General features: G+C 38.4%; 2 protein-coding genes across 4 annotated transcripts in view; both read left to right on the top strand.

Annotated features, from left to right (window-relative positions):
• Positions 1 to 15,209, top strand: part of LOC132502488 (desmocollin-1-like) — a 36,523-nt gene extending 21,314 nt beyond the window's left edge. Inside the window, 2 exon segments of the mRNA XM_060118362.1 lie at positions 29 to 255; positions 15,014 to 15,209. Of these exon segments, the coding sequence (XP_059974345.1) occupies positions 29 to 255; positions 15,014 to 15,209 (423 nt within the window).
• A 125-nt stretch (positions 15,210 to 15,334) lies between these two features.
• Positions 15,335 to 27,594, top strand: part of DSC2 (desmocollin 2) — a 32,079-nt gene continuing 19,819 nt past the window's right edge. Inside the window, exons 1-7 of one of the 3 annotated variants that reach the window (XM_060118259.1) lie at positions 15,606 to 15,675; positions 17,557 to 17,672; positions 22,071 to 22,155; positions 23,055 to 23,254; positions 24,360 to 24,479; positions 25,758 to 25,913; positions 27,187 to 27,331. In XM_060118259.1, coding sequence (XP_059974242.1) covers positions 17,646 to 17,672; positions 22,071 to 22,155; positions 23,055 to 23,254; positions 24,360 to 24,479; positions 25,758 to 25,913; positions 27,187 to 27,331 — 733 coding nt within the window. In that variant the 5' untranslated portion in view covers positions 15,606 to 15,675; positions 17,557 to 17,645. Of the gene's footprint in view, positions 15,676 to 17,556; positions 17,673 to 22,070; positions 22,156 to 23,054; positions 23,255 to 24,359; positions 24,480 to 25,757; positions 25,914 to 27,186; positions 27,332 to 27,594 lie in introns of all 3 variants that reach the window. The other 2 variants (XM_060118261.1, XM_060118260.1) reach the window with 2 other exon arrangements.

Here is a 27,594-nt window from a genome sequence, read left to right as displayed (position 1 = left end):
AATAATAAAATGTGCCTTTTCAAAACAGAAGGTGTATCTGTGTGGAAAAGACGAGGAGCATAAACATTCTGAAGACTACGTTCACTCCTATAACTACGAAGGAAAAGAGTCTGTGGCCGGCTCCGTTGGCTGCTACAGGGATCTGCCGGAAGAAGAGGGACTTGAGTTTCTAGATCATCTGGAACCCAAATTTAGGACCCTAGTGTGTAAAGAAATAAATGTGCCTTTTAATAGAGTAACATCTACGATGCATATGTAGGAGTTTATTGAATGTAAAATGACAGCAGCATCTGCTAAAGTGTTTGTTTATTGGAGGTAAACTTCCAGTCATATAGATAAGGATACTATAAATACGAAGCTCCCTCTAATTCTCCTTGTCTGAGATAACTTCCATGTTCTCTAGAAATAAATGTTTCATTTATTAATTTCCATTTATATGCATTTACATATTGCCCTTTCTAGGACTGTACTATGTGCTGTCTTGCACCTTCTATTTGAAAACTTATGTTACTTGGTATGCTCTGGAAGAGTATACGGGGGAGCTAGTGAAAAGTACATTTTTATTTTAGATGAAAATTATATATTTTCTTCACAGTTTTGGGGACAATTATGCTTTTAGAAATATTGTCTTTGGTGCAAGAGAATTGCTTCCTCTATCTGCATGGCTCTGTGCTGAAGGATTTTTTAAACATTCTTTGATACAGTCTCCAACTGGTGAATAAGGTTCATCTCCCACTATATTTTTCACCCTCCGGAGGTGCTCCCAGCTCGATCCTGAGATCTCTGTCCATGTGGATGCATCATCAGGTTCCTACAGGTTCTAGAATTGTTGGAAAGACATGGACCAGAGCAAGCTCACAGCAATTTGAGCCTCTGAGATTTTTTTTGAAGGATCACATGAGAGGATTTCCATGAAAGAATTGCAGCCTTGATGCCCATGGGTTGACTGAAACCCACAAATGTGTTTTGTTTGCCCACCATGATGTATTATTACTTTTTAAAAATATAAATACCTTGGCAAGGACATGCTCTCTCTAGTGTGACACACGCCCACTATCTTCAAGCATTTGGGGAACTAGCCCAGCAGGCATTAGGCTTACAACCCTGATACACAGTGCTTAGCCCTTTGATTATGCTAAAGATTGAATGACTATCTAACCCGGAACTTAATATTCAGGCTGCGTTGGTAATCACTTTCAAAAAATGTTAAATCAGAAAAAGTGTCTGGCATATATATGTTAAAAAATTGAAATCTATTAATGCAATTCTTACCAAACATTACTTGAATGGTGGTGGATAAAAAAATGAAAACATGAGTTAATAAACTATTTTGAATATATAGCATTTTAATAGGACATTATATTTTATTAATTTAGAAAGAAACCATATATTTAAATAATATTTTAATAGTGTTTTGTGCCAAACTCTATAGATTTATAAACATTAACTGTATATATCACAAGGATATTTCTTGTTCAGACAAAAATAATTTTTTTTATCTATTAGTTGGTTAACTTTTGAAACAAATGAGTATCTGATTTTCTTAAATTTTGTGATTAGTCTCCTTATTCTTAGTCAGTTTCTAAGTAAAGGTGTTTCTTGATATGAAGTTGGATATTAGAGCAGAAAAAAAAAGTAGTTTTAATAAGTAAGATTATATTTTAAAAGGTGTCCTTTTTTTTTTTTTTTTTTTTTTTTTTTTTGCGATACGCGGGCCTCTCACTGTCGTGGCCTCTCCCGTTGCGGAGCACAGGCTCCGGACGCGCAGGCTCAGCGACCATGGCTCACGGGCCCAGCCGCTCCGAGGCATGCGGGATCTTCCCGGACTGGGCCATGAACCTAAGTCCTCTGCATCGGCAGGCGGACTCTCAACCACTGCACCACCAGGGAAGCCCTAAAAGGTGTCCTTTTTTTTTTTTTTTTTTTTTTTTTTTTTTGCGGTATGCGGGCCTCTCACTGTTGGGGCCTCTCCCGTTGCGGAACACAGGCTCCGGACGTGCAGGCTCAGCGGCCATGACTCACGGGCCCAGCCGCTCCGCGGCATGTGGGATCTTCCCAGACCGGGGCACGAACCCCTGCCCCCTGCATCGGCAGGCAGACGTTCAACCACTGCGCCATCAGGGAAGCCCAAGGTGTCCATTTTTATAGCTATTGTCAGTAAAATAATTTTGGAGAGTAATGCAATTTCTGGATATCTGTTATTTGATGTACATGTTACTCTGACAATGATACCAGTTTTGAAATTTTAAAATATAATATTAAAATTTTGGAAATATATAATAATAACGTGTTAAGTTATATTCTTGAATGTAGATGCAGTATGTTTGCTAAGCAATTAAAACTCACTAGTCGAACATTAACTTACATGTTTGTTTATGTCTTCATATTTCTTAAATTTAAGAATGAAAGAGAAAATTTGTATCTGAACATAAAATACAATTAAAGGGCAAAGGCTGATTTCTCAATCAGCAAGAGAAGACACTCTAAAATTATAACCAAATTTATTAGAGGGGCTTCCCTGGTGGCGCAGTGGTTGAGAGTCCACCTGCCGATGCAGGGGACACGGGTTTGTGCCCCGGTCTGGGAAGATCCCACGTGCCGCAGAGCGGCTGGGCCCGTGAGCCATGGCCGCTGAGCCTGCGCGTCCGGAGCCTGTGCTCCGCAATGGGAGAGGCCACGACAGTGAGAGCCCCGTGTACCGCAAAAACAAAAAAACAAAACAACAACAAAAATGTTAAAATTTATCTCACAGAGGAACTATGATGCCTTTTGGTTTATTTAGGAAGTTCAAAGTCATTCTTTATTTACACTCAAAATTAAATGTTGGACTTCCCTGGTGGCGCAGTGGTTGAGAGCCCGCCTGCCAGTGCAGGGGACAGGGTTCGTGCTCTGGTCCGGGAGGATCCCACGTGCCGCGGAGCGGCTGGGCCAGTGAGCCATGGCCACTGAGCCTGCGCGTCCGGAGCCTGTGCTCCGCAATGGGAGAGGCCACAACAGTGAGAGGCCCGCGTAACACACACACACAAAAAAAAAAAAAAAAAAAAAAATTAAATGTTAATTGTATGATCAATGAAATTTATGAAACTCTGATGAACTGTTTACAAATTTAGTTTGTTAACAGAACATTGTATTTGATGGATTATTTCATGTAAGTTAATTGTCTGTTAATTAATTGTCAGTAAGTTAATCATTCTGAATTGTTTTCAAGAATTAAATCTATAGTTAGGGAAAATATATAATTAAACTTTCTTATCTTGATCAAGATCTCAAACTATTTCATGTGAAAAAATTCCATGGAAACACCAAGACAGATGAAAATTGATATAATTGTTATAAATGAGCTTTGTTAAATACCTCCTTAACTTTGCTGAGCTTTTAATTCCTCCTAGGTTTATTAAAAATATTTTGTAAAATTTGATATCTATGCATATGTTTACTCATAGAAAATGGAATATGCTATGTTATTTGGGAAATGTTCACAATAGATGTTCTAGAGTTGAGGATTTTTATTATCATAGAGGAAAAGCTAACTCCATTTTGGTGTGCGTTAGTTATAAAAGTCCTGTACTAGTTGAAAATCCTCAATTAGATTAGGGCAATGAAACAAATTATGTATATTGTTACATGTTTCTGCTGCCTTTATCTACTTTTCTAATAAATGTTAAGGAACATTTTATTTGACCAGAAACTGCCTTTGTCTTTCTATATAATTAGGTTAAAGAAAAGAGTACTACGTATAGCATGAGAAAGCACTACTAAGAATGGATAAAGCAACTACACGCCAATAAAAATTAAAAAAAAAAAAAGAATGGATAGATCCTTGTATACTTTGTAGGGCCCAGTAAATTTAAGTGAGCATAGTTTTAAAAAACTCTTTGAAAGGATAGTGTTGCATAAAAAATAAAAACCACACTTGATCTCAAATCCTTTCCACTACCAATAAAATAATAGCCACTTTCAAATATATAGATAGAATAATTGTGTAAGAAATGTTATGTGCAAAGTATATTTATAATATGCATTTCATGTGGATAGATCAAGTTATTTTAAAATCTTTACTTAAAGTTTTTTGATTGATAGGAATAAAATGCCCTTTATAAAATCAATCTATGGAGTTAGACGTTGTTTATTTACTAACTTTAGAGGAAAAAACAATTAAAAATAAGTATGACCTTCCTCTGTATTTGGTCTGAGGATACATAAGATTTCAAATTTTTAAAAATTTAGTTGTCACAGTACAACAATGAATACCTGTAATTGTGGAGTGTTTTTATTTGTCCATGTTTAGGGACCATTAAATGCTATAACATGGAATTATTATTAAAAGGAAATTTCAAGGCTTCCTTTGAGATACCTGAATTTTTACCTAGAATTCATACCAAAAATTCACATAGAATTATTTTCTGCCGGGTATAGTTCAAGGAAAACTAAAAGGAACCCTCTAATCCAAAGTGGAAATGAAAGAATTTTCTTATTTTGACTTTGTCTCTCTTAAAATATGTAGAAAGCTTAGGAATTAAGAGTGGATGACATTTATATGGTTCATTTACATAAAATGTAAAATCCAACTTCACAAAGACCTTTTGCCCATTGTAGGCATTCTATAAGAGAGTTAGTTTACTATTCTACATCCACCATATTTTCCACCTCTTTGAGATCCATAACGAAATTCTAAATCAGTGGTTCTTGAAGTGTGATTCCTGGACCAGAAGCATCAGCATCACCTGGGAATGTGCCAGAAAGGCTAATTCTTGGGTCTCTTCTCAGATCCACTGAATAAAAAAGTCTGTGGGGGAGGCCTTGCAGGTGTTCCCAGTGTACAAGTTCACCTCTGTACTAGGTCTTTGCTACTCAGTGCTGTTTATAACACCTGACAGCAGGTGAAGAAAGTGGATTCAGGTCCCACCCCAGACCTATTGAATCAGAATCTGCATTTCAACAAGCTCTCCCAGGAGATCCCTTTGTACATGAAATTTGACAAGCACTGTATAGATGATCCCTTGGTTAGAACCTGCAAAAACTAATAGATGAACAACACAATTAGCCAATTAGAGTGAGTACACTGGTAGGCTCAGGCAGCAGGTCTACGGCTGCCAAATGGTAAGGAAATTTGTCCCGGCTCACCTGGTGACCCCAATTCAAGGCCACATCTCTTCTGTTCACCCACACAGCAGAATCTCCCACCCTACTCTGTGTTCTTCTGTACCTGAATAACTGTAACTGACTCTCTGTATACTTTGTACCTTATGATTGCATATATTGGAGGGCATACAATGGCACATAGGGTAACCAAATTTAGGTACATGGCATACTCACTGTCATTTTACTTAGTGAATATATTTTGCCAACCCATAATTGAGGGAAAAAATCACATTTTGGCATTATTTTTGGTCAGGGTCTATCCAACAAATTTACTAAATTATGTTTAAAAACCAACCTGAATAACCTGGATAGTTTAAGCAACACACTCGCAGTATCCTGAGATCATTTTGGCAAATAGATGACTTGACGTATTCTTTTCTTACTGAGCCAGTTCATCACCATGTACGTTTTTAAGCTTTTATTTTTCTGGGTGTAGCTGACTTTGAATATCATAGGTGTGGCTAGGAAGCTGTCAGAACCAGCTGTGTTTCACTGAGTAACCATATTCTGTCATGATTATTTCTTTTCATTTCAGACTGGGAAATCAGGCAGAAGGAAATGAAGACAAATTTTCAGAGTTATCTTAATCTAATATTTATGTGTTATTAATATTAAATAGATAACAAATAATTATTAAAATTAAATATGAATTTGGTATTGATATTTTAATATTAAATACATTTGAAGTTAAATATCAAGGGGACACTTGCCACTGACAAACACATGTCCCTTGATATTTTGTGACAGTTGTAACAGAGACTTCTGGTTGTTTACCAACTATCCCCTAACCTAGCTATTTCTTAGAGATGGACCTTGATTTCATTCAGAATGGCTATGGGTCTCACTAACAGACCATTATTTCCCAATCCCTTGAACTAAGTGTGATGTGTCCTAGATTCTGGTCAACGAGAAGAAAGTGAATTGCTGTGTATGAAATTTCTGAGTAGGTGTTTTAAAGGAGCTGATTCAGCTGGAAGATGTTTTTATGTTTGTTTTTGTTTTGTTTTATTTTGTTTTTTGCATTCCTCAATTGAATTTCATGATTGCTAGAACACAGATGTGATGGCTGGTGCTCAAGCAGCCATCTTATGATGCTTCAGATTGGAAACCATGAGCCATTTGTTGAGAATGGTGGAGCATCAAGATAGAAGGAGCCTAAATCCCTTGTGACTTTGTGGAGCCTCCAAACCTGTCCTGGTCTTCCTGCCTCTGGACCTGTCCACTTGAGTGACTAAACCTTTCTGTGTTTAAGCAATGAAATTTTAGATTTTCTGTTAAATGTAGCTAGTCTAATCTGATATAGGGAGAGAACAGAGACTGGATGGAAATAATTGTTTTACTTAAGTCATGATTCAATCAACTTAATCTGCCTTGGGAACTCATTTTCTTTTGGCTAAGATTTCAAAAATGATTGTTCTTGAAGATAGTTCTGTGTTCTCTAAACAGTCTCAAGGCAAAATGAAGTATTAATTATTTAATGGAAGTCAAAAAGGTGTACCTTTTCTTTACTTGAAAATATTCTTTTCTGTTCTCCCTGAAGTCAGAAGCCTGATTTTGTCAGAAGGCATGGGTCTAGGAGTGAGACAGTCTGGACTTTTCTATTAACTTGTTGTATGATCTTTATCAAGTCATTGAAGCTCATTTACTTCAATCCCCTCAACTATAAAAAGGATTTTATTTGTTGGTTTTATAAGCCAAACTGACGTTCTTCAATGCAGCGATTATGTTTCAGTCATCACTGTGCTCTCCCTTACACCTGTGCTTGACAAGAGTTTTTGTTTGTTTGTTCATTTTGTGTGTGTCAATAGTATATATACATGGCATTTAGTATTTAATTGATGCATTAAATTAAAAATTTCAATGAAAACATCTTCCCTAATTTTAAAACACACCTTTTAAGATTTAGCATACTATTTCCACTGCTTCAGTCTCTGTCCCTATAAATTGTGTGATCAAATGGATGTGTTCCCTTAAGTCTGAGGGATTCAATGTTTGGTTGCATTCTAATAGTCTGAGGCATGATCACATTTTTCAGTTAATTAATATATAGGTAAATAAAAGCAAATACAATTTATTTTCCTATTAATTAATCCAACAAATTACATCACAGTCTAAAATATTTCTTATGCCAATTCAACTAGACTTCAAAATGAGTAAAGGTGAGTTTAACAAACACAGGAAGTTGAGGAGGTTTTAGCAGGTGACAAAGAAGACAATTTTATTGTTTTGCTGTATGACAAATGGTGATTCCACATGCCTATTAACTTAGTTGGAATTCTGCTCGTCCACATTAGAGGCTATATAAAAAGGTATTTTAAAAATGATCTCAGGGGCTTCCCTGGTGGCGCCATGGTTGAGAGTCCACCTGCCGATGCAGGGGACACGGGTTCGTGCCCCGGTCTGGGAAGATCCCACATGTCGCGGAGTGGCTGGGCCCGTGAGCCATGGCCGCTGAGCCTGCGCGTCCGGAGCCTGTGCTCCGCAACGGGAGAGGCCACAACAGTGAGAGGCCCGCGTATCGCAAAAAAAAAAAAAAAAAAAAAAAAAAAGATCTCAGGACTTGTATTAGACTACTTGGTGACAGAAATAAAGTGGCTTACTTATTTATTTAGACATCATAAACCACCTGATCCTGCCTGCTCAGGGCACATTGTCGCCCAGTAGCCAAAGCCAGAACCCTGGGCATCACCCTTGACTCTTCCCCCTCTGCCCTCCCCCATCCAACATCCCACATAGAACTACAACCAGTTCACTCTAGCTCTTAATTATCTCTTAATTTAATCAATTTCTTGTAAAGAATCAATTTCTTATAAAGTGGTTTAAATAGGCAAAAGTTCGTTTTCACTAATGTAAAACAAGTTCAGAGTCTTGGACTTACAGGGGCTTCTTAATATCATCAATGTCCCAGGAGCCTTCACTTATTCTGCTCAACCATCCTTTGCTTCACAAATCACAAGATGGTTTGTGAAGCAAATTACAAATTGCTTCAAAATCACAAGATGGCTCATGCAACTCCAGCTATCACATCTGAGTCTGAGGCAGGAAAAAAAGAGGAAGGAGGAAGACTTTCTTTTTAGGGAGCGTTTCCAGAAGCTCCCTCCAACAATTCCTGCCTACATATCCTTGGGAGAACTTAGTCACTTGTCCATCCCTAGCTGCAATAGAGAGTGAGAAATGTGGTTTATCAGCTGAACAAAATCAGGGCACTGTAACTAAGGAAGAGGTTTAATAATGATAGGAGGTAATCTGGGGGCAAATATGCAGGAGGAATATTGTTTCTTATTCTTAACCAGTGTTTCCTGCCCCAGGTCAGTAAGATTCTTAGCAAAATATTTATTCAGTATATAATGATTTGCAGGGCAGGAATAGAGACGCAGACATAGAGAACAGACATGTGGACAGGGAGGGGGGTAGAAGGGGAGGGTGGGATGAATTGGGAGATTAGGATTGACATATATACACTACCATGTGTAAAATAAATAGCCAGTGGGAACCTGCTGTATAGCACAGGGAGCTCAGCTCAGTGCTTTGTGATGACATAGATGGGTGGGATGGGGGGTGGGAGGGAGGTCTAAGAGGGAAGAGATATATGTATACATATAGCTGATTCACTTCGTTGTACAGCAGAAACTAACACAACATTCTAAAACAGCTATACTCCAATTAAAAAAAATAGTGGACTATATAATAGTTTGAGTGGCTCACACTCTTTCACATACCAAATTTTACAAAATACTGAAGAACTAAAGCTTATTTTAAAAGTGACATAAATAAAACCTCAGTTTTTTTCAGAGATTTAAACCTGATTACTTCCTTAAACTGTATGTGGCCTGCAAATTTTGGGGGGTTTGGGGGGAGGAGAGGAGAAGCTTTTACAGTTGAAAAAAATATGAATAAACTGCTATATTAAAAATCAGGATATTTCACCCCAAATGCAAATTTATGACTGCTTGAAAAATTGGCGGGTCTGGCAACATGGAGTCCATATTCCCAAAGACCACCAATTGCTTGGAAGTGACAAGTGACTTTCCCAGGGTCTCTGCCAGTGCCAGAGCCCTATGAGGCTTGCCATTTATGTCTCAGATAAGAAGGCTGTCAATTGCCAATTATCATGACACTTGTACTATTGTTTTCTGAAGATAGATGTAGGAAGGAAAAGAGATGTATTTTTTGTGTTCTTATCTTCACAAAATCAGAATAATAAAAAGGGCTGCTCTTTTCAACCAACCTAACTTATTTATTTTGATTACTTTCCTGGACCCTGCAGGTGTTAAAGACTATGACTACTTACACTATATGAATTTTCAATATAAAACGGATTATGTTGCCATTTGGTGTACAATATAATTTGTTTCTTCATTATGTTCATTGTTTTCTCTCCCCTCCCCACATTTGAGTGTAAGCTCCATGAGGGCAGGGATCTTTGTGCTTAAAACAGTGTCTGGAACATGGAGGAAACTCAGTAAACGCTTGTTGAAGACATTTACTGAGCACCTACTATGTGCAAGCATTACAAGATACTATCACAAATGTTATCTCATTGAAAATATTAATAACATACTTCCAAGTTTAGGTGTTTATTATTCCTTTTACCAGTAAGAAAACTGAGGCTGGGAGAGGTTAGCTGACTTAAACAAGATCAGACTGCTAGGTTTTCATAGAGCGAGGATTTAAAGGTAAGGCTGACCAGTATGGTTTTTGCACAAGAACAGACAAATAGGCTAAAGAGTTTTAAAATTCAGAAAGAGACCAGTGCAGAAATAGGAACTTAATATATGTTAAAAGTGTGGACGGCACACACCACTGAAAAAAGAAGAAATTATTTAGTGGTGTTGTTAGGAAAACTGATTCTTTATTAGAGAAAAACAGAACTGATACCCTACTTAACATCATGTACAGAGTGGCCTCCAGATGGGATAAACTTCCTGTGGTGACAAAGACATAAGTTAATGGAAGACAATATAGAACATCTATATGACCCAGGAGTGGAGAAAGATTTTTTAAAAAACACCCAAAAAGCATATACCATAAAGAAAATTTTAAAAGATACATTTGATTACATTAAAATTCAGACTTTCTATTTAAACCTGATTAAAGATAATAGGTGATAGATTGGGAGAATACATTAGTTATGACTAAAACAGACAAGGGAATAATATCTAGAATGTGCAAAGAATTCTTACACATGACAGGAAGCACAATAGAAAAAAATGGGCAAAGTGTATGACCAGGCATTTTATAATAAAGGAATCCCAAAGCCTACAAAGTATATTTTAAGAAACCAGAGAAGTGCATTTTAAAATCATAAAATATCCCTTACACCTGTTGGGCTGACAAAAATTAGGAAGCTGATGCTTCCTTGTCAAAGTGACTCCTTGATTAAATCTAACTCTCCACCCTCCCAACTGCTACACACTCACAGTTGAATGTGGCTGAGGTAGGCCCAGCTCACATTTTAACAAATATACTAATACATGTCCATTATGTTTGAGATCAGATTACGAACACCCACCCTGCTAAATTTGACTCAAGACATCATTTTATTAGGCCAATAAACATTAAAATTAGAAAAGCAAAGAATTACTTACCAAAAAAACCTCCCAGGAGTCATTCATTCATTTATTCATTTACTCACTCATTCAACAATTATTTATTAGGCATCTACGATGTGCCAGGATTCATGCTGGTTAATGCCAGGGATATAGGGAGAACCAAAAAGGTCAAGTGCAGTCATGAAAATGTATGGTCTTTGGTGAAAAACAAATATTAATCAAATAATTACTCAAATTTAACATTGTAACTGTGACAAGTGCTCTAAAGAACAGGCAGCTATTTAATGAGGAAGATTTGACCTGATCAGAGAGGGATTTGACCTGGTGGGAGAGAAAATAAAAGTTGCTATTTATAGGATGGGCCAGGCCAGAGACAGAAGAAAGTTCCAGGTAAGGGAAGAGCATATACAAAACACCCATGGTAGAAGTGTGTGGCAATATTTAGAAGTCAGGTCGAGCAGAGGAATCCAGGCAAGGAGAATGCACAGACCCAGCCAGCAAGGGAAGAATAAAACAGGAAAAACAGGAGACATGACTGTCAAAGAAGCCAAGAGCAAATATGTTCTAAGTGAAGTGATCTCACAAAACAGTGAGTTTCCTGTCCCGAGGTCCGTTTCAGAATTTAACACATGAATTTTAGTCGGTGATTTTTCATCCTTATAGAACACTCTTTATATATCATTTTGAACTTAATTTGAGATTAGTCTTTTCTTTTACAAAAGAGTCAGCAGGAGGTGAATAGCAGGTGGAGAGTACTTGTTCAGCCCAATTGTACTTCCTTAGGCGTTTCCTTCCTTCGAGCACATGCCCTTTCTGTTTTTTTCACCACAGCATTCCCAGGGCTGAGAAAATGCCTGAGACATAGTTGATACTGAATAAATACTTGTCAAACTAGTTAGTTAGTAAAGCAAATAATTGAAAATGCTGTGGGTTTGTTTTTTTTTTTTAATGCTGTGGTTTTAAGGATATATTTGTTCACAGCACTCCAGAGTGGCACATGTCAATGGCATTCTATTAAAGGCAAGAGCAGACACGGTCACGTTCAACACAACTGCCTCAGAATTCATTCATTGGCTTGTTTTTTAATTGAGGGTCTTTTAAGTGAAAGTACTTCAATAAGAACTGACTGCTTATTTCACTCTCTATCCCTTATTTATTTCAAAAATATATTTTGAAAGGTAATGGAAGTTGAATTTGATTAGTATACTCTTCCTCAATAAAGGACTATTTTGAAGAGAACTTCAAAGAAATACGGCAGCATTAAAAAATAAATATTTTATTTATCAGGGCTTCCCTGGTGGCGCAGTGGTTAAGAGTCCGCCTGCCGATGCAGGGGACACGGGTTCGTGCCCCGATCCCGGAAGATCCCACATGCCGCGGAGCGGCTGGGCCCGCGAGCCATGGCCGCGGAGCCTGTGTGTCCGGAGCCTGTGCTCCGCAACGGGAGAGGCCACAGCAGTGAGAGGCCCGCGTACAGAAAAAAATAAAAAATAAAAAATAAAAAATAAAAAAATAAATATTTTATTTATCAAACAAGGCAGCACTTAAAAAGCTTTTCTCCCATCATAAAAGAATTCTGATGGTCCTTGCCCTAAGAAGTGCACGGTGTAAAATGAGAAATAGAAAAAGTGAACATAATTTCTATTCAATATGTTAACTGCAATACTAAGAATGCATACCATACTATGGGAATACACGGTAGACATTCAATAAATGTTTGTTAAATGTTGAAAAAAAATTGGTCCCAATTTTCAGTAAGTACAAAACTAGTGCGAGCTGCGGCATCTCATTTTGGTATTGCATAGTTAATCCTTCTGAATCAGATGAGGTCTGGGGGTCGTGTTGGGGGGACGGAGCCTGAAGGATTTGGGAGTGGTGAGTGAATTAACACTGGGGTTCAGACCTAGACCAGTACCTGAGGAAAGAGGAAGAACAGGAACTAGGGAACTGTCATAAGGATGAAGTCGGGTGGGCGATGAGTGGTTTGTAAAGGTATGGTAGCAGCGGGCAGAAGAGGGATACCCATATTAAACAACATTCATGGAGCTCTTAGAATATGCTAGGCTTTATTCTGCATCATTTAATCTTGTAACAACTCTGAGAGGTAAATAGTCTAATTGTGCTCATTTTATTATGGTTACCTGATGTTTTCCTCTTCACTTTCACCTGTAAAGTAACTAGACAATGTCCTCCAACCTCATTTTTCCCCCTTAGGTCTGTTTCCTTTGCTTTGAGGTTCCATTCTGTGTCATTGGCCACGCCAAGATAGAGGCACCCTAAAGATCACGTGTCCACATGGACCCTTCTCCCCAGGCTTCAACAGTGGAATCACGCAGCTCAAAGAGAGCTGTCCCTGTGTACTTATCAGTAAGTGGTATTTTTTTGTTGCCATTAATATGTTCAGTTTCCAGTTTCTGAAATTAGAAAACTGTGAAGTTAGGTTGCAGAGATGTGCTCCAAGTGCCTTGCTGTTTGTTGCTGTTTGTTCAGTTTTTTAAGGACAACTCTGGTTCTGACTTTCTACTTGGAAAGGAACACCTATTTCCAGCCAACTTCTCAAAAATAAGCCACAAGGAGTCTAAGTAGTTTAATTTTAGATGTGGAAGGTGCCATAGACAGCATCTAGTATTACTTTAATTATCTTACTTAACAAACAGGAGTGCTGAGTGCTAAGGTTATATGAGTGGCCCAAGACACAAAGGAACTTGGTCCTGACTTTTGGTCCGGTGCACTCTTTACTATAGCAGAATGGAAAACCAGTTCAAGGCAGCAAAATCATCTTCACAGCCAAAAGACATACTTAAAAATTTCATCTTCCTATATTTCATTGTCTCTTCAAATTTATACCTGTTGTTTCACGATTGTAGTATAGAAGAAGCTATTTCAGAAGCCATATAGTCTAATTTAAATTTATTAAATTAATTGGGTCCCTTGTTTAGAGTTTATAATTCATTTCTTTGTTTAAAGAATCACAATGAAACAAACAAGTCACCATCTTAGTAGCCTCAATCAGTTACTTAATGTGAAAGATGAAAATAAATATCTAAGGCGAATTCTTTTCAAATTGCTCTTCTCCCCTTTTCTGGAATGTGGAAAAACATGAGCTACCCTTAGGCATTAAAGGTTGAGGGGTAGGCAAGAGCTTGGAAATGTCCTATTGTCCAGGGCTAGGACGACAGCCTGAGTAGATTTCTTAAACCTGAAACTAGCTTGCTTCTCTTCCTCTGGAAAGCTTCACGCTAGAGATCATGATATCTTCATTAATAGGATGAGGTGTGTTTATGAAAGCATTGCTGGAAAAAACATGGGGGTTAAAAAATTATGGAAACAGAAGGATGTTAACCATAGTCTCATGCTGATGACTCAGGCTTATCTTACAAGCAAAGGTTCAATGACAAATTTTATATGTATGGAGACAACAGAACAGCTCATTATATGTCATTCAGTAATAAAATAGAGCATGGGACTAATACATAGAATGTAAGGCAGGTACTGTTTGACAATACTTTTGAATTTAAGTATATGGTCAATATTATAATAATGTTGGCTCTGTGTATAATGGTATTAGGACTGTACATGTTTTCAAGAGCTGAAATGTATCACAGCTGGCTTTTCAAACAAGTTTTCTCCACACATCCCTGTGGAGACAAACCAAATGAGATGGAACAGACAAGTTTCTCCTTTGTGGTCAGAATTCCCTGGTTTAAGCCGTAATTGAAAAGAGGTGTAGGATGATTCCGAATGCCCTCTCATTGCTTTCTGAAGAGCTGCAAGCATACCTCTTTTATATTTTAATCTTCCAGGTTAAGTACTCCTATAATTCATCTAGTTTAAGTATACTTCAAACTAAAACATACATTTTATCCTATTCTTTTTCTTTTCTTACCACGAACTCTGGTTTTTATGGTGGGAAGGGAAGAGAGAAATCTCAGACGTCCAGGAGTCCAATTTAGGAGGTAAGTTACAAGAAGGTCAGTGGTTGGCTTTAACTGTGACAAAGGAGGGTCTTGGAGGAAATCAGTAGGCCCGCATTTAACCAACGTCTACAAGATGTATTTTCCGTAGTAACTCACCCTTGATGCCTGGATTCCCTTATTTTAATTGATTAATTATTGTAATTTCCTTGTATCATTGCTATACTGGCCATGACATTTCTGTTAAAAAAAAAAAAAGACAAACAACAACAACAACCAAACAACACCCCAAGAAAGGTGTGCCACAGATGAAACCTCTGTCTGAATTGCACTTGGATGTCTGCAGTAAATTAACTCCAGCAAAGAGTGTATAAAACAGTCTACCTGGGGTCAACCCTCTAATAGGCGGGCCTTAGTTAGCTGTGACACAAAACGCGACCTCTCCAGCTCCCAGGAGGCCTTTGCGGGTCTGAAACTGGCCGCTGCGCACGGGGCGGAGTCGGGGCCGGGAGCGCCCCCCCTCCTGCGGCAGGACGCGCTCGGGGACCGAGTCTGTACAGTCAGGGCTTTTGCTGGGCAGGGCCAGCTGTTAATCCTCTAGGCAGATACCGGGGCGGTGGGGAGATGGGGCATGTGGGTGGCGTCCGTAGGTGAGAAACACCTAGCGCAGAAAAAGGGTGGCGGCGACAGGGAGTTCCCACATGTTGGCGTTCTTCCAGAAATGAAGACTTGAGAAAATACCAAGGTGGGGCCGATCGGTGTGTTTCGGAGGCGCCTGGAACCCCACCCTCGGTCAGAGGAAAAGCCCCTGGGGTGAGACGCAGGAGCTTCAGAAAAACCGAGAAGAAAAGCAGCTCCCTCCGCGCGCCACGGCCTCTGCCTCGCACTCCCGCGCGGCCGGCCCAGCCTGCGCCTGGCCCGCGGCCCTTCGCCCGGCTGCGCCTTCCCACCCCTGCCTTCCGGGTGCCTCGGCCGGTGACCTGCCTCCGAGTCCTCCCATGGCCGCAGCGCGACCCACAGGCTCCGCGAGCGGAGCCCTTTGCCGGCAACTCCTGCTGACCCTCGCGGTGAGTGGCTGCCCGGACCCCGGTCCCGACTGGGCGCACGGACCCATGGGGGAGGGAGGGGAAACTTTGGGAGCGGGGGTCGGTGGTGGCGGCGGCCCATGCGGGGGGTTCTTGGGCCTGGGGCTGGCTGAAAAAAGTGCCGTAGGCTGGGGGAGGGGGGAGGGCCGACAGAGGAGAGCGAGCTGGGCGCAGCGCTCCCGCAGGGGAGGAGAAGCCTCTGGGTACAAGCCGGCGAGCGCCGCGCGCCCCGCGCTGCTCCTCTGCGCCTCGCGCACCTCCCCGGGCGGGGCAGTCCCTTCGACCTCAGTGCCGGGCTCCGGCCGCGGACGAGGGGAGCCGCTGGGCGGATGCGACCGAAATCGCAGGTCCTTGGGTGAAAGGACTAGGCGCCTTTTGATCTTAGTGTGTGAGTGAAGTGGGGAGGGCAGAGCTGGGGCGGGGGCTGTCTCCACCCTCTGCGCCTAAAGATAGTAGATGGGCCGGCCCTCGGTGGTCCTTGCTATGGTTTCCATTGTTTGTCAGCACATGAGATTTCATTCCCCTTAAACTTCGGGGAAATGGCTTTCCCGATCTCTCGCCTCGGAGGCACACAGATTCTCCCCGCTCCCGCATCCCCCGCCAAGCCCTCCAGCTCTAGTTTCCTTCCCGCTTTAAAGGAGGGAAAAAGGAGGTGGCCTTATTCGGAAGGGATAGCCCCCCTCCCTGGCAGGAAAGACTGAGATCTCTTTGGGGGACCTCAAGGCATAGGAATCCAGTGCGGGGAGAGCAGCCCCTGGGAGAGTGTGGGATCAGAGGTTCCCCAGTCAGGGCTTCCTGGGTCCCCTGGAAGGACAAAATTTACATAGACCAAGTACAGAGGGCTAAGCGGGTAGTGTCCTTTCACGTTGAGCCGCAGGCGTTGGGGCTCTAGTCCCTAACCCTGAAGGACAAGGGGACGAACCTGGAGAACAGACAGAGGGAGGATTCCTTCTGGGAGGAGTGCAACTGGCGGCGGGAAATATCCGTGTACTTTCCCTTACTCTACCGCTCTCATTTTACAACGAAGTCCTGAAATTTTTAACTAATGAAATTGTAGTTGTTACTATTATTAGAATGCCTTTCCCATGGAACTCCAGGGACTTCAAACCCTTAACTAAATTCCCGGGGCACATTAATAACATACAAAGGGCCGGGTGCACAGCAAGTAATAGTTCACAGATGAGGAAATCAAGAAGGGAGTAAATAACGGTCGTAAGATATGTCTTTGATGACAAAAGGAACGGATTTTGCTTAGATTCTTAATAAAGTTGACACTTTTTTTTTTGACACTTCTTTTTAAGCATTGCCCTTGAAGGAAAAGGCATGATTAGGCACGGGTACTAAAAGACGCAGGCCATAAATAGCTTTGCTCTTATATACTGACACACAACTTTCTGTGTGTTCTCACTTCCTTTTTAGAAGAAAGCAGATATAAGGGAATAAACTAAAAGTTGAATAGTCCTCATTCGTTGGCCTTCCTTAGCTTCAAAGCTGGATAGACCAGAAGTGGGGTGGCTGTGGCTACCCCCCTCATCCTACTGCATTCTGGCTGGAAGGCTTGGTGGGTCTTAAGCTGTTCTGATGCTCATGTGCATGTCTGTGCAAAGTCCTGCTAGCCTCAGATGCTTGTTGTGGTTGTGAGCCTCGTGTGATAGACGTGTAAAGAAGAGTAGGAACATTACTAAATAAAAATGGCTTGGGGGACACCCCTTACATTTCCCTTCCCCATGAACCCAAGTAATCCGTCACCCTTCTGTGAATCAGCTTCTCCCAACTTCCTCATCTTGCCTCGCCTCACACATTTGGTAACCACTTGAACGCTGCCTCTACCTAAACACCTAATGAAGTTTCTGTCTCTCTAAGGTCATCAGGGATCTCCACTGCTAAATCGAAATCATTCCTTATACAATTCCATCTTGTGGTTGGAGCTCTTCTAAATCAAGAAGTCCAGCATGAACATGGACCTGAAAAACCATAAAGTAATAAAAATGTCCCGTAAAATATTTCAGCCTTACTCATAATAAGGAAAGATGAATTTTAAACTACATTGGTTGTAAAGCAATTATACTTTAATAAAGATGTTAAAGGAAAAAAGAAAAAAATGGTCTATATAAAAAAAACTTTAAAAAAACAAATAAATAAATAATTTAAAAAATGGTATTACAAAAAAAAGAAATACATTGAAATGTCATTTCTCATTTGGCAAACATCCAAAAGTTTGACAACAGGCTCTGTAGGCAAGAATGTGGAGAAATAGAAACTCATAAATGGCTAGTGAGTGTTAACAAAAAGTTACAACCCCTATGGTCTATATACAGTTGTAACAAATGTAAATAGAAACTGTTTTACTTCTTCCTTTCCAATTTATATGCATCTACTCTCTTTCCGTCTATTCATATACCAAATACTGCATTGTTTTAATTATTGAGACTTCATAAGACCTTTCAGTATCTGCTAAAGCTAATATCCTTTCATTGCTTTTCTTTTTCATAATTTTTCTATCTTTAATTGTTTATTTTTCCTTATTACATTTTATATCAGCTTGTCTAGTTCCAGAAAAAATATTGATGGGATTTTTTTTTTTTTTTTTTTTTTTTTTTTTTTTTTTTTGCGGTACGCGGGCCTCTCACTGTTGTGGCCTCTCCTGTTGCAGAGCACAGGGTCTGGATGCGCAGGCTCAGCCGCCATGGCTCATGGGCCCAGCTGCCTCGCGGCATGTGGGATCTTCCCGCACCTGGGCACGAACCTGCGTCCCCTGCATTGGCAGGCGGACTCTCAACCACTGCGCCACCAGGGAAGCCCCCGATGCGATTTTTATTGGGATCATAAACTTTATAATTTAACTTAGTGTAAATTGATATACTTATGTTGTTGATTTTTTACTATCCAACATAATAATATATGTGTCTTTTGTTCAAGTCTGCTTTTGTGTCCTTCAGAAATATTTTCAGGTTTTTCTCAAATAAACTTTACATGTTTCTTGTTAAGTTTACTTTTTGATATTCTAATTTTTTATCACTTTTGAAAATGATCTCTTCTTTTCCATTATATTGTTTAACAGATTTTGTTTATGTGTATGATGACTAATGATTTCTGTGTTTTAATAGTTGTTTCTGCTCCCTTATGAAATTTTCTTATTGTTTTGTGGTTACTTTCCTTGGGTTTTCCAGATAAATAGTCATATCAAATGCAAATAGTGGGGTTTTTTAACCTCTTTCTTTTCAATTCATATGCCATCTAATATCATTCTCTTGCCTAATATACTTTAATGTAATGTTAGCTATAGATGATGACCCTTGGGAAGTCTATCTTGTTTCTGAGTTTAGTGAGGCTACTGCTAGTGCCTTTCCATTGATGATGTCATTGTAATATAAAATAAAATTATATTGAAGTAGGACTCATCAATTCTTACTGGGGGCACTTTTTAAAAAAATTTAAGAATGGTTATTGAATTTGGTCAAATGGTTTTCAGCACCTATGGTGCTGATCACATGCCAGGGCTTCTTTAAACTAATTAGCGGCTTGTGTTTCCTAGAACAAATGAGTGATGTGAGTGTGGATCACAAATCCGTGTGAGGACCAGTTTACTTCTAGCTTACTCTTACAATGAAGGTTTTGCATTTGGGGATCCAGATTAATGTGGACAAACCTTCTCTTAGATCTTAGGCAGGTCTGTGCTTTGATTTCACTCCCCTCTCTTGAGGCCAAAAAGCCAGAATCTAATCTTTTCAGATTAGAAGTTGTTTCTGGTTACTACTGTGTTCCAGCTTTATCCTCAGTTTTTGCCTAGCTGGATGTTTTAGGATGGTTTAAAAACATGTATTCATCATTTTTAGTTTTGGCCTGGGGGTTGGACTGAATGCCCTAGGTCTCATTATTAGAAATGAAAATTGTTCCCCTAATTCATTTGTCACACTGGTCAGAGTTAACCTTATTCAAATAGAAAGCTGCTTATGTAATTTATTTGCTTAAAACAAATCTTTGGTTTCTTATTATCTTTAGGAAAAAAATCTGTATGTGTACTTTGTTAAGGCTGTTCAGGACCTGTCCCACACCTACTTCTGTGAATCCATTTTAAACTCCTGTCCCTCTTGTGCTATATGCATCAACCATCCTAAATTGCATTTTCAAGTCTGTGTCATCTCTGGGCCTTTGCATATGCAGTTCCTATGTTTGCAGCATACAAGCTCTGCCTCCCTGTGACATGGCTAACTTGTTGCCCCTCTTCACCTGGCTCTTAGAGGAGGCTGGTTCCTAGTGCTATCCCAAAGCATCCTGTACTTCCCTGTCATAGCTTTTATCCTACATTATTGAAATTACAAATAAGTCTTACCCTTGAATTGAATGTTTCATGAGAATCCCTTTTACTGCTCTGTGTCTGGTACATATTAGAACATTCAGTAAGTATTTGTTGAATGCATGAATGGCTGGATGTCCAGGATACTGTTATCTGAAATATTGTCTTAATTCGGCCACTTCTCACCTTTTCCATCGTTTTTACCTTAGTACAAGTCACCACCTCTCCTCTCAGATAGATTCCTCCCAATGGGTCTCCTTGCTTCCACTCTGTCTTCCCCCATAGTCTGTTCTCACATGGCCACCGGAATGAGTCTGTGTAAATGCTCACCACGTGACGCCACTCCAGTGTCTAAACCTACTGTGCTTCTCTTTGCCCTCAGAATAAAATCTGCACTCCTTACTGTGGCCTTTTAGACCCTACATGATACGCCTATGATTGTCTCTTCAATATCATGTCCTCTCACTCTTCCCTCACTGTGTTTACTGCTACGCCCTTCTTTTTGTTCCTTCAACACACCAGGTGAAGTCCCCTCCTAGGGCCTTTGGCCTAGCTTTTCGCTCCACCTGGAAGACTCTTCCCCAGTTAGTGAACTGGTTTGCGTCCTGCTTTCATTCAAGTTTCTGGTCTTTATCACCCTCTCTTCCTGTTTTATTTTTCTCGTAACACTTACTCTTGGCATTGTGTGACCTTTGTGCATTTGTGTATTTACTTTTTGTCTTTTAGTATAAAATAATCTCTGTGAGGTCGAGTTCTCTTTGTTCACCGTAGTAGCCTTTGAACACTTCCTGGCACCTAGGCAGAAACCAAGAAATGTTGGTTGAATGAATCAGTGGGTGTATGCTTTCTGTCACTTTGAGCTGGACTCTTCACATGTCTGATTCTACTCCTATTCCCTCTGGGCTATGCAACCAATGAAGATTCTTTTCATCTTTTTATTTCTAATTCAAGTACAGTCTCTTTGTTATGTCCATCTCTGAGTTCCAAATGAAATGTAATCTCTGCCATGCTTGGTCCTTCATACATAATTTAAATTAGATACTTAAACGGTCTTTAGTGCATTTTGGAAATTAAAATTTTCATCCAAATTTTGATGATTTTAATTTATGTTTATAGACTTTTAAATAACAGTGTAGGGACTTCCCTGGTGGTCCAGCGGTTAAGACTTTGAGCTTCCACTGCAGGGAGTACGGGTTCGATCCCTGGTGGGGGAACTAAGATCCTGCAGGCCGCGCAGTACAGCCAAAAAAAAAAATAAAAGTTTAAGTAACAGTGTAAATGCTGGTTGGCTGTTTTGCTTTTCGTCAAAAACCTTTGCAAAAAACTGTGAAACTTTCAGAAGCATCCATTATAAAGTTTCAGAGAGAACAGAATTTATTTTCAGTGTGCTCAAATATATATTGTATTGGAATTGGTTCAGCATAAATCACTAAATCATTTAAATTTTTTAAGTGAAATATTTTTAACATTGACCTTAATTCTCATTATTGAGAACTTCAAAATAAGTTCATATTTCAAAGTTGTGTGCTTATATGCGTGGGGTCATATGTAAATACTTCTTAAGTCACTGCATGGCAATGAGTCAGTGCTTCTCTTTAAAAGCATCGGAATTTTCTTTAGGATATTTTTGATTTGGTACCAAAACTCATAGACAGTTGACAGTTAATTGAAACAACTTGCTGGCTCATTAAATTTGTTTTTGTTTCTCTTTCCTTTTACATACCTTTGCTGCCTTCCTAATAGTTTCCAGTGCTTCCCCACAAAAGGGTGTCATAGGTTTCTCAGTATATCCACTAAGTTAGTGAAATTATTATTAACTTCATTTTACAGACTAGGAAACAGAGCCCAAGAGGATAAGCAATTCTCTGAGTTTACATGCTTTGTGAGGGAGGGAGCCATGGCTCTTAGTCTGTTGTTTTTATTCTTCTCTTCTATGCAGTTTTTTTCTGAATTCTTAATCCACTGTATGCTTTTTATTTTATTTTGCTAATTATATAAACAGATTTGTAATTATACAAATTTGTATAAACTATGTACACGTGAAAAGGCTCTTTTTAATGTATAATACTGATTTTTTTAGATCTTAACATTTGCCTGTGATGCCTGCAAAACAGTGACACTACATGTCCCCTCCAAACTAGATGCTGAAAAATTTATTGGTAGAGGTAAGAAACTGCCAAAATATGTAATAAATCCTAATTTGGTATGATCTTGTAAAATTAGTGTAATCTTTAGGAGGATAACTGTATTGGTACTAATAGTTAAAACTAATATAGTACATTCCAATACATTTTTTTAAATATACATGGTGTCAATCCAATGAACAGAATATTGTACTTTATTGAAAAACATGATTATATAAAGTAGTTAAAATTGTTTAGTTTGAGTAATGAAGTAGTTACTAATATTTACGTTAGATGAAGGATATGGTATATGTTATAACACATCTATGAAATTGAGAAATAGTATTGAAATTATTTCTTGAGTTTAAAGGTGTTGTTTTTGGGTTTTTATCCTAAAATATTTTGGCATCTTACAACATTTACTTCCACATATTTTTTTTTCAATTATTTTTTTCATGTAACTCAAATGTATACCAAAAGATCAGACCAATGAAGATACAGAATACGGTGACTATTTAACAACAGATGCAAAGAGTTCAGTAATAATTTAATGTAATAACTGCCAGTTTTAATCTCTAGATTCTGTTTAACTTATTTTAAGTGTTCTCATGTATTGCTCTGTGGCTAGTTTCAGTTAATAAAGAAAAACTTTTTTGGTGTGAGTTTAATATTCAAACTGTAGAATTCACATGCTTTTATTTCTGAACAAATGTCTCTTCTTTAAAAGGCTGTGAAGTAGGTATCAGAAGTGATGGATATGTTTAGTTAAACACAACTGAATTAACCGTATAGTTTCATATATCCTTTTAAAAATGCAAAACTTACAAGTGTCAGTGTATTTAAAGTTTTTGACTGCCCCACCTCAAATGCATAGCTTACTGTTAAAGCTATATATTGCTTTGTTTTACCTTACAAATGATTGCTCTGTACATTTTCTACAGTTAACCTGAAGGAGTGCTTTAAATCTGCAAATCTAATTCATTCAAGTGATCCTGATTTCCAAATTTTAGAAGATGGTTCAGTCTATACAACAAATGCCATTCTTTTGTCCTCAGCGAAGAGATCTTTTACCATATTACTTTCCAACACAGAAACCCAAGAAGAGAAGAAAATACTTGTCCTTTTAGAGCAACAAACAAAGGTATACCACAGTATAAAAATGAAGTATGATGAACTATTTTCTTCAGGTGGAACTAACATGACCAGGGAAGATGTGAATCAGAAAAGATATGGGATAATTTAGCTTGAAGAAGAATAAAAGCCATGACTCAAGTTAACAGTGTTGAAATGGAAAAGGGTTGTTCAACATCAGTCGGTTATCACAGATGATAATTTCCTTTTATTTGGGACATAAAAGGAGAAATTGGGATATGGGACAGCATGAGAACTTGAGATTAGACACAGAGAAGCATTTCTTGATCTTCACTGTGGAATAGGTTTCCAAAACAAGAAACATTATTGTTTAAGATATTTGTATATAACTTGGACTTTGTAGCTTTTAATTATTCAAGAACTCATATGGCACGCTAATGACTTAGGATGGTGTCCTACTCTGGGCAGCAGTATAGGGTCATGACATGGTTAATTACTCTGAGATACATGAGGCATCCAGAGATAGGTCTCATGTATCTTAGCATAATTTTTAGTCTTAGAAAATTGAGGACTATTTTAGGTTAAGGTTTGGACTTCACGCATACTTACGACTTTTTGACATCCAAGATCAAAATGACTTCATTCAACCCCTGGCCATTACTCATGACAGCTGTTTGAGAGTTGTCACCATGTTTCTCTCCTCCTTCTGACACAGATCTCTCTGTTGGTCCCCTGGCTCTTCCTAGTTGCCAGTGAGTGGAAGATGCTTATGCTAAATTTAGAAGGGCACCTGTCTACTTACATTCATTGCATATTTCTCCTCCCATGTTTTTGCATGGCAGTGTGGCAACAGTACAGTTTTTTTTTTTTTTCAGTTTTGCTTCTAGGCTTCCAATTTCACCTCTCTCTCTTCCATGTTCCCACCAAGTTATTTTCTCAAGAGGATTGCTGTGATAGCAGTTAGGGCAGGGATTTCTTGGTTATTTTTTTTCTAGTATTGACATTTCGTTTGGTTTTCAAGCACAACCATGGTCTTAACGCCTCCCCAGCTAATCTTCATGAGAGGAGAAAGATGTATCAGAGTTTTAAAATTTGAAAATAAAGTATTCGTTGGCTTTATTTATTATTAATATTTTTTTGTCTTCTAAATTGAGGTACTGAGGAAAAGGCGTTCTCAAGAAAAAGTTCTAATACGTGCCAAGAGAAGATGGGCTCCTATTCCTTGTTCAGTGTCTGAGAATTCCTTGGGTCCTTTCCCACTTTTTCTTCAACAGGTATAATTTACTTTCCTTCCACTGTGAGAGTCTATGGTTTCCATCTTTGTAAAAAATTTAGACAATGAGTATGCAGTTATTTAAAAAGTATGTGTGTATGAATGTATGGGTGAGTATGTCTATCATATGTTTCAATATATGGTATAAATGCATCTCTCTATACCTATGTATACTATTTTTGCAGTTTTAGTCATGCAAAAGCCATTTATAAAACTGTAAAACCCATATAGCACTGTCAAACACATGCTTCCTTAATGAATTTTCATATCATCAAGGGTATCTCAGAGCCTGGGCATAGTCTAGAAAATCCCAAAACATCTTCCATAACAAAGGATGAAATTGTTGATAACAGGTCAAATGCCATGAAGGGGAAAGACACGTACACCTTTCCATGGTTTCTTCCCAAGTCCACTGCTTAAATCACACTGGATCCACATTTTCTCTCCCCTGTTTCATTTTTAGTGGAAACCCTAACAAATCTTCTTGCCTTCCTCCCTTATCAGTGGTCACTACCATTCAGTCTAGCTCTTAGGTTTCTTTTCCCCCAGTTCTTGAAATGGTGAGAGAGAATCCTTGTTTATATCCCACCAACAAATTCAATGCATCTGAGAAAAGAGCATTTTAAAGTTGAGAAAGAAATTGTTAGAAAATAATTGTTAATCATCCTAATAGATAAGGATCCTACTAAGAGGATGAAAACAATTTGGAAAAAATTTTCTTTTTGAATCAAATACCAAAGTAGCACACTTGCCAAGATATTGCATCATTTCCATTCTCACTCATTTTCATCCTCCCATTTAGCCCCTATAATTGACAAGATGCTGAGAAATAACAAAAACTAATTAAGGAAACCACTTTCCAAATGTTTGCCTGCCGACGGTATACTTTAAACCCAGTGTCTCAAATATGTTATATATAATAAAACTTGAGGTGTAAAACATTGACAAAAGGATAACTTTTCATGCTCAGAATACTTTGTTATCCAAGACAGGGAAAGTCCAAAATGCTTGATCCATGTAGTTACATGTAGCCTTTAATGTATTTCTTAGTTATTCTGGAAAGCTAAGATGCTATTACATTATTTTCCTCATGCCTTGCTCTTGAATTTCACAATTATTAGGCTTCCTTATTCTATTGCTGCTTTTTATTCAGACATAATAATAAATTAAAGAGGGCAATTACTTATTGTAAAATGTCAGTGTGATTGCATAAGTATATAAATGAAAGTTTTGCTGAAATACAAATTTGTCTTTTATGTATATGATGTCTACTTTCTAGATTCAATCTGATACAGCACAAAACTACACTATTTACTATTCCATAAGTGGGCCTGGAGTTGACAAAGAACCTCTAAATTTATTTTATGTAGAGAGAGATACTGGAAAACTGTTTTGTACTCGTGCTGTAGATCGTGAAAAGTATCCATCTTTTGAGGTAAAGTCTAAAGTTTACATATTGTATTAGTAAAATTGAACTTGGCTATTTCGTCTCTCTTCCTCAATTCATATACTCTTGACTGTTTTCTGATTTTGGCATCCGTGCTCTGGGTATATCTGATAGTACAGACCTGACTGGCAGCAAAAAGAATTTTATAGAATAAATAGCCTTCGATTCTATTAGATTATTCTGGGAATTACAGTTTACTATTTTTCTTTTCAAAAAAAAAAAAGAGGACCACTTTGAACAGTAGTTATTTATTTGGCAGAAAAGATCTGTGAACCTCTTTATGGTACTGAGATTGATACCATAGGAGGTTAAGTCAAGTTCAGAAGTTAAGCCTTGGTACCTTTGCAATGAGAGAAAGTTAACTTGTGGTGAGCAAGTAAGGAGTGCGGACAGTGCTTAACTAGGATAAATAGGTCTTTTCATCATCTGGGCAACCTCCTGTGGTGGGATGAGCATTAATAGATAAGAATTTAACCTAATGTTGTGTTGATTTTCCAACAGGAGCTGGTCATTTTGCTTAACTTAGTTTTAATTATTTTATATCTATTTTGGATGATGTAATTACTTAGTTTTAGAATTACTACAACATGACCTTCTAAGTACCTGTGATGGTCTGTTCTTTCTATGATAGTTGTTATGAGAAAAATTGGAATTGAAATTCATATTATAAAATCAAAAGAATAAATTGCATTCTAGACCCAATTTATAACCACTCATTTGGTCCATTTCTGACTCCCCCTTTTTAAATTAAAAAATTCTTATGAAGACAGTTATCTAAATACAATCATCAATATGCCTAAAATTCTAATTAGAAAATAAATTAATATCTCAGTTAACTGCACCTGGGGAATTTGGAATCCTAAGAATTCAAAGTTATAAAAGATCCAGAAAATTGTATTTAAAATTCATGCACCTGAAACTTTCAAACAAAGCAAAATAGTTCTCAAGACTCTTTCAGGAAAATAATAATAAAAACCCTTACACTCATGAACAACAATACAGCAATGGTGAGGAAACCAAATTTAGCTATGTTATTATATTAGATAAATTTAAACATAAAATGCTGTAGTGCACCATGAAATTAACCATCTCTTCTGGCATTAAGGTTATGTTCACGTCCAAAAACAGTAATAAACGGTGAAATCCACACTGGGATGCTGAACTGTCTCCAAATGAAAGCCAAAGCGAAAGCAAGTTTGAACTGTATTTTTTTTTGCTTTTTTTTTTTTTTTTTTTTTTCAATTTTACTCTCTCTTCACAGCTAGTTGCCTTTGCAACAACTCAGGATGGATATACTCCAGAATATCCACTGCCCCTACTAATCAGAATCGAGGATGAGAATGATAACTTCCCAATTTTTACAGAAACAACTTACATTTTTAATGTTTCTGAAAATTGCAGAGTTGGTGAGTACCTACCGTGGCAATATACGGCAACTTAATGTTTCAATTCATTAGCTGAGTTTCACTCTGGCCACTGGGAGGTGGCACATCCTGCTGCCAAGAACAAGGGACTTGCCAGACAGGCGGCTGTAGGTGGCATTTTACTCTGCCTTTTGCTAGCTGTCTGACATGACCCTGGGCAAGTTTCCTAATCTTGACAAGCCTTGGTTTCCTCATCTGTAAAATGGGATATTAATATACAAGGTTGTTTTGAAGGTTAAATGAAG

Source organism: Mesoplodon densirostris, chromosome 15 (genome assembly GCF_025265405.1).
Source record: "Mesoplodon densirostris isolate mMesDen1 chromosome 15, mMesDen1 primary haplotype, whole genome shotgun sequence".
Classification (NCBI taxonomy): domain Eukaryota; kingdom Metazoa; phylum Chordata; class Mammalia; order Artiodactyla; family Ziphiidae; genus Mesoplodon; species Mesoplodon densirostris.
Note: the sequence above shows the minus strand (reverse complement) of the source record. Positions and strands in the feature narration are given on the sequence as shown.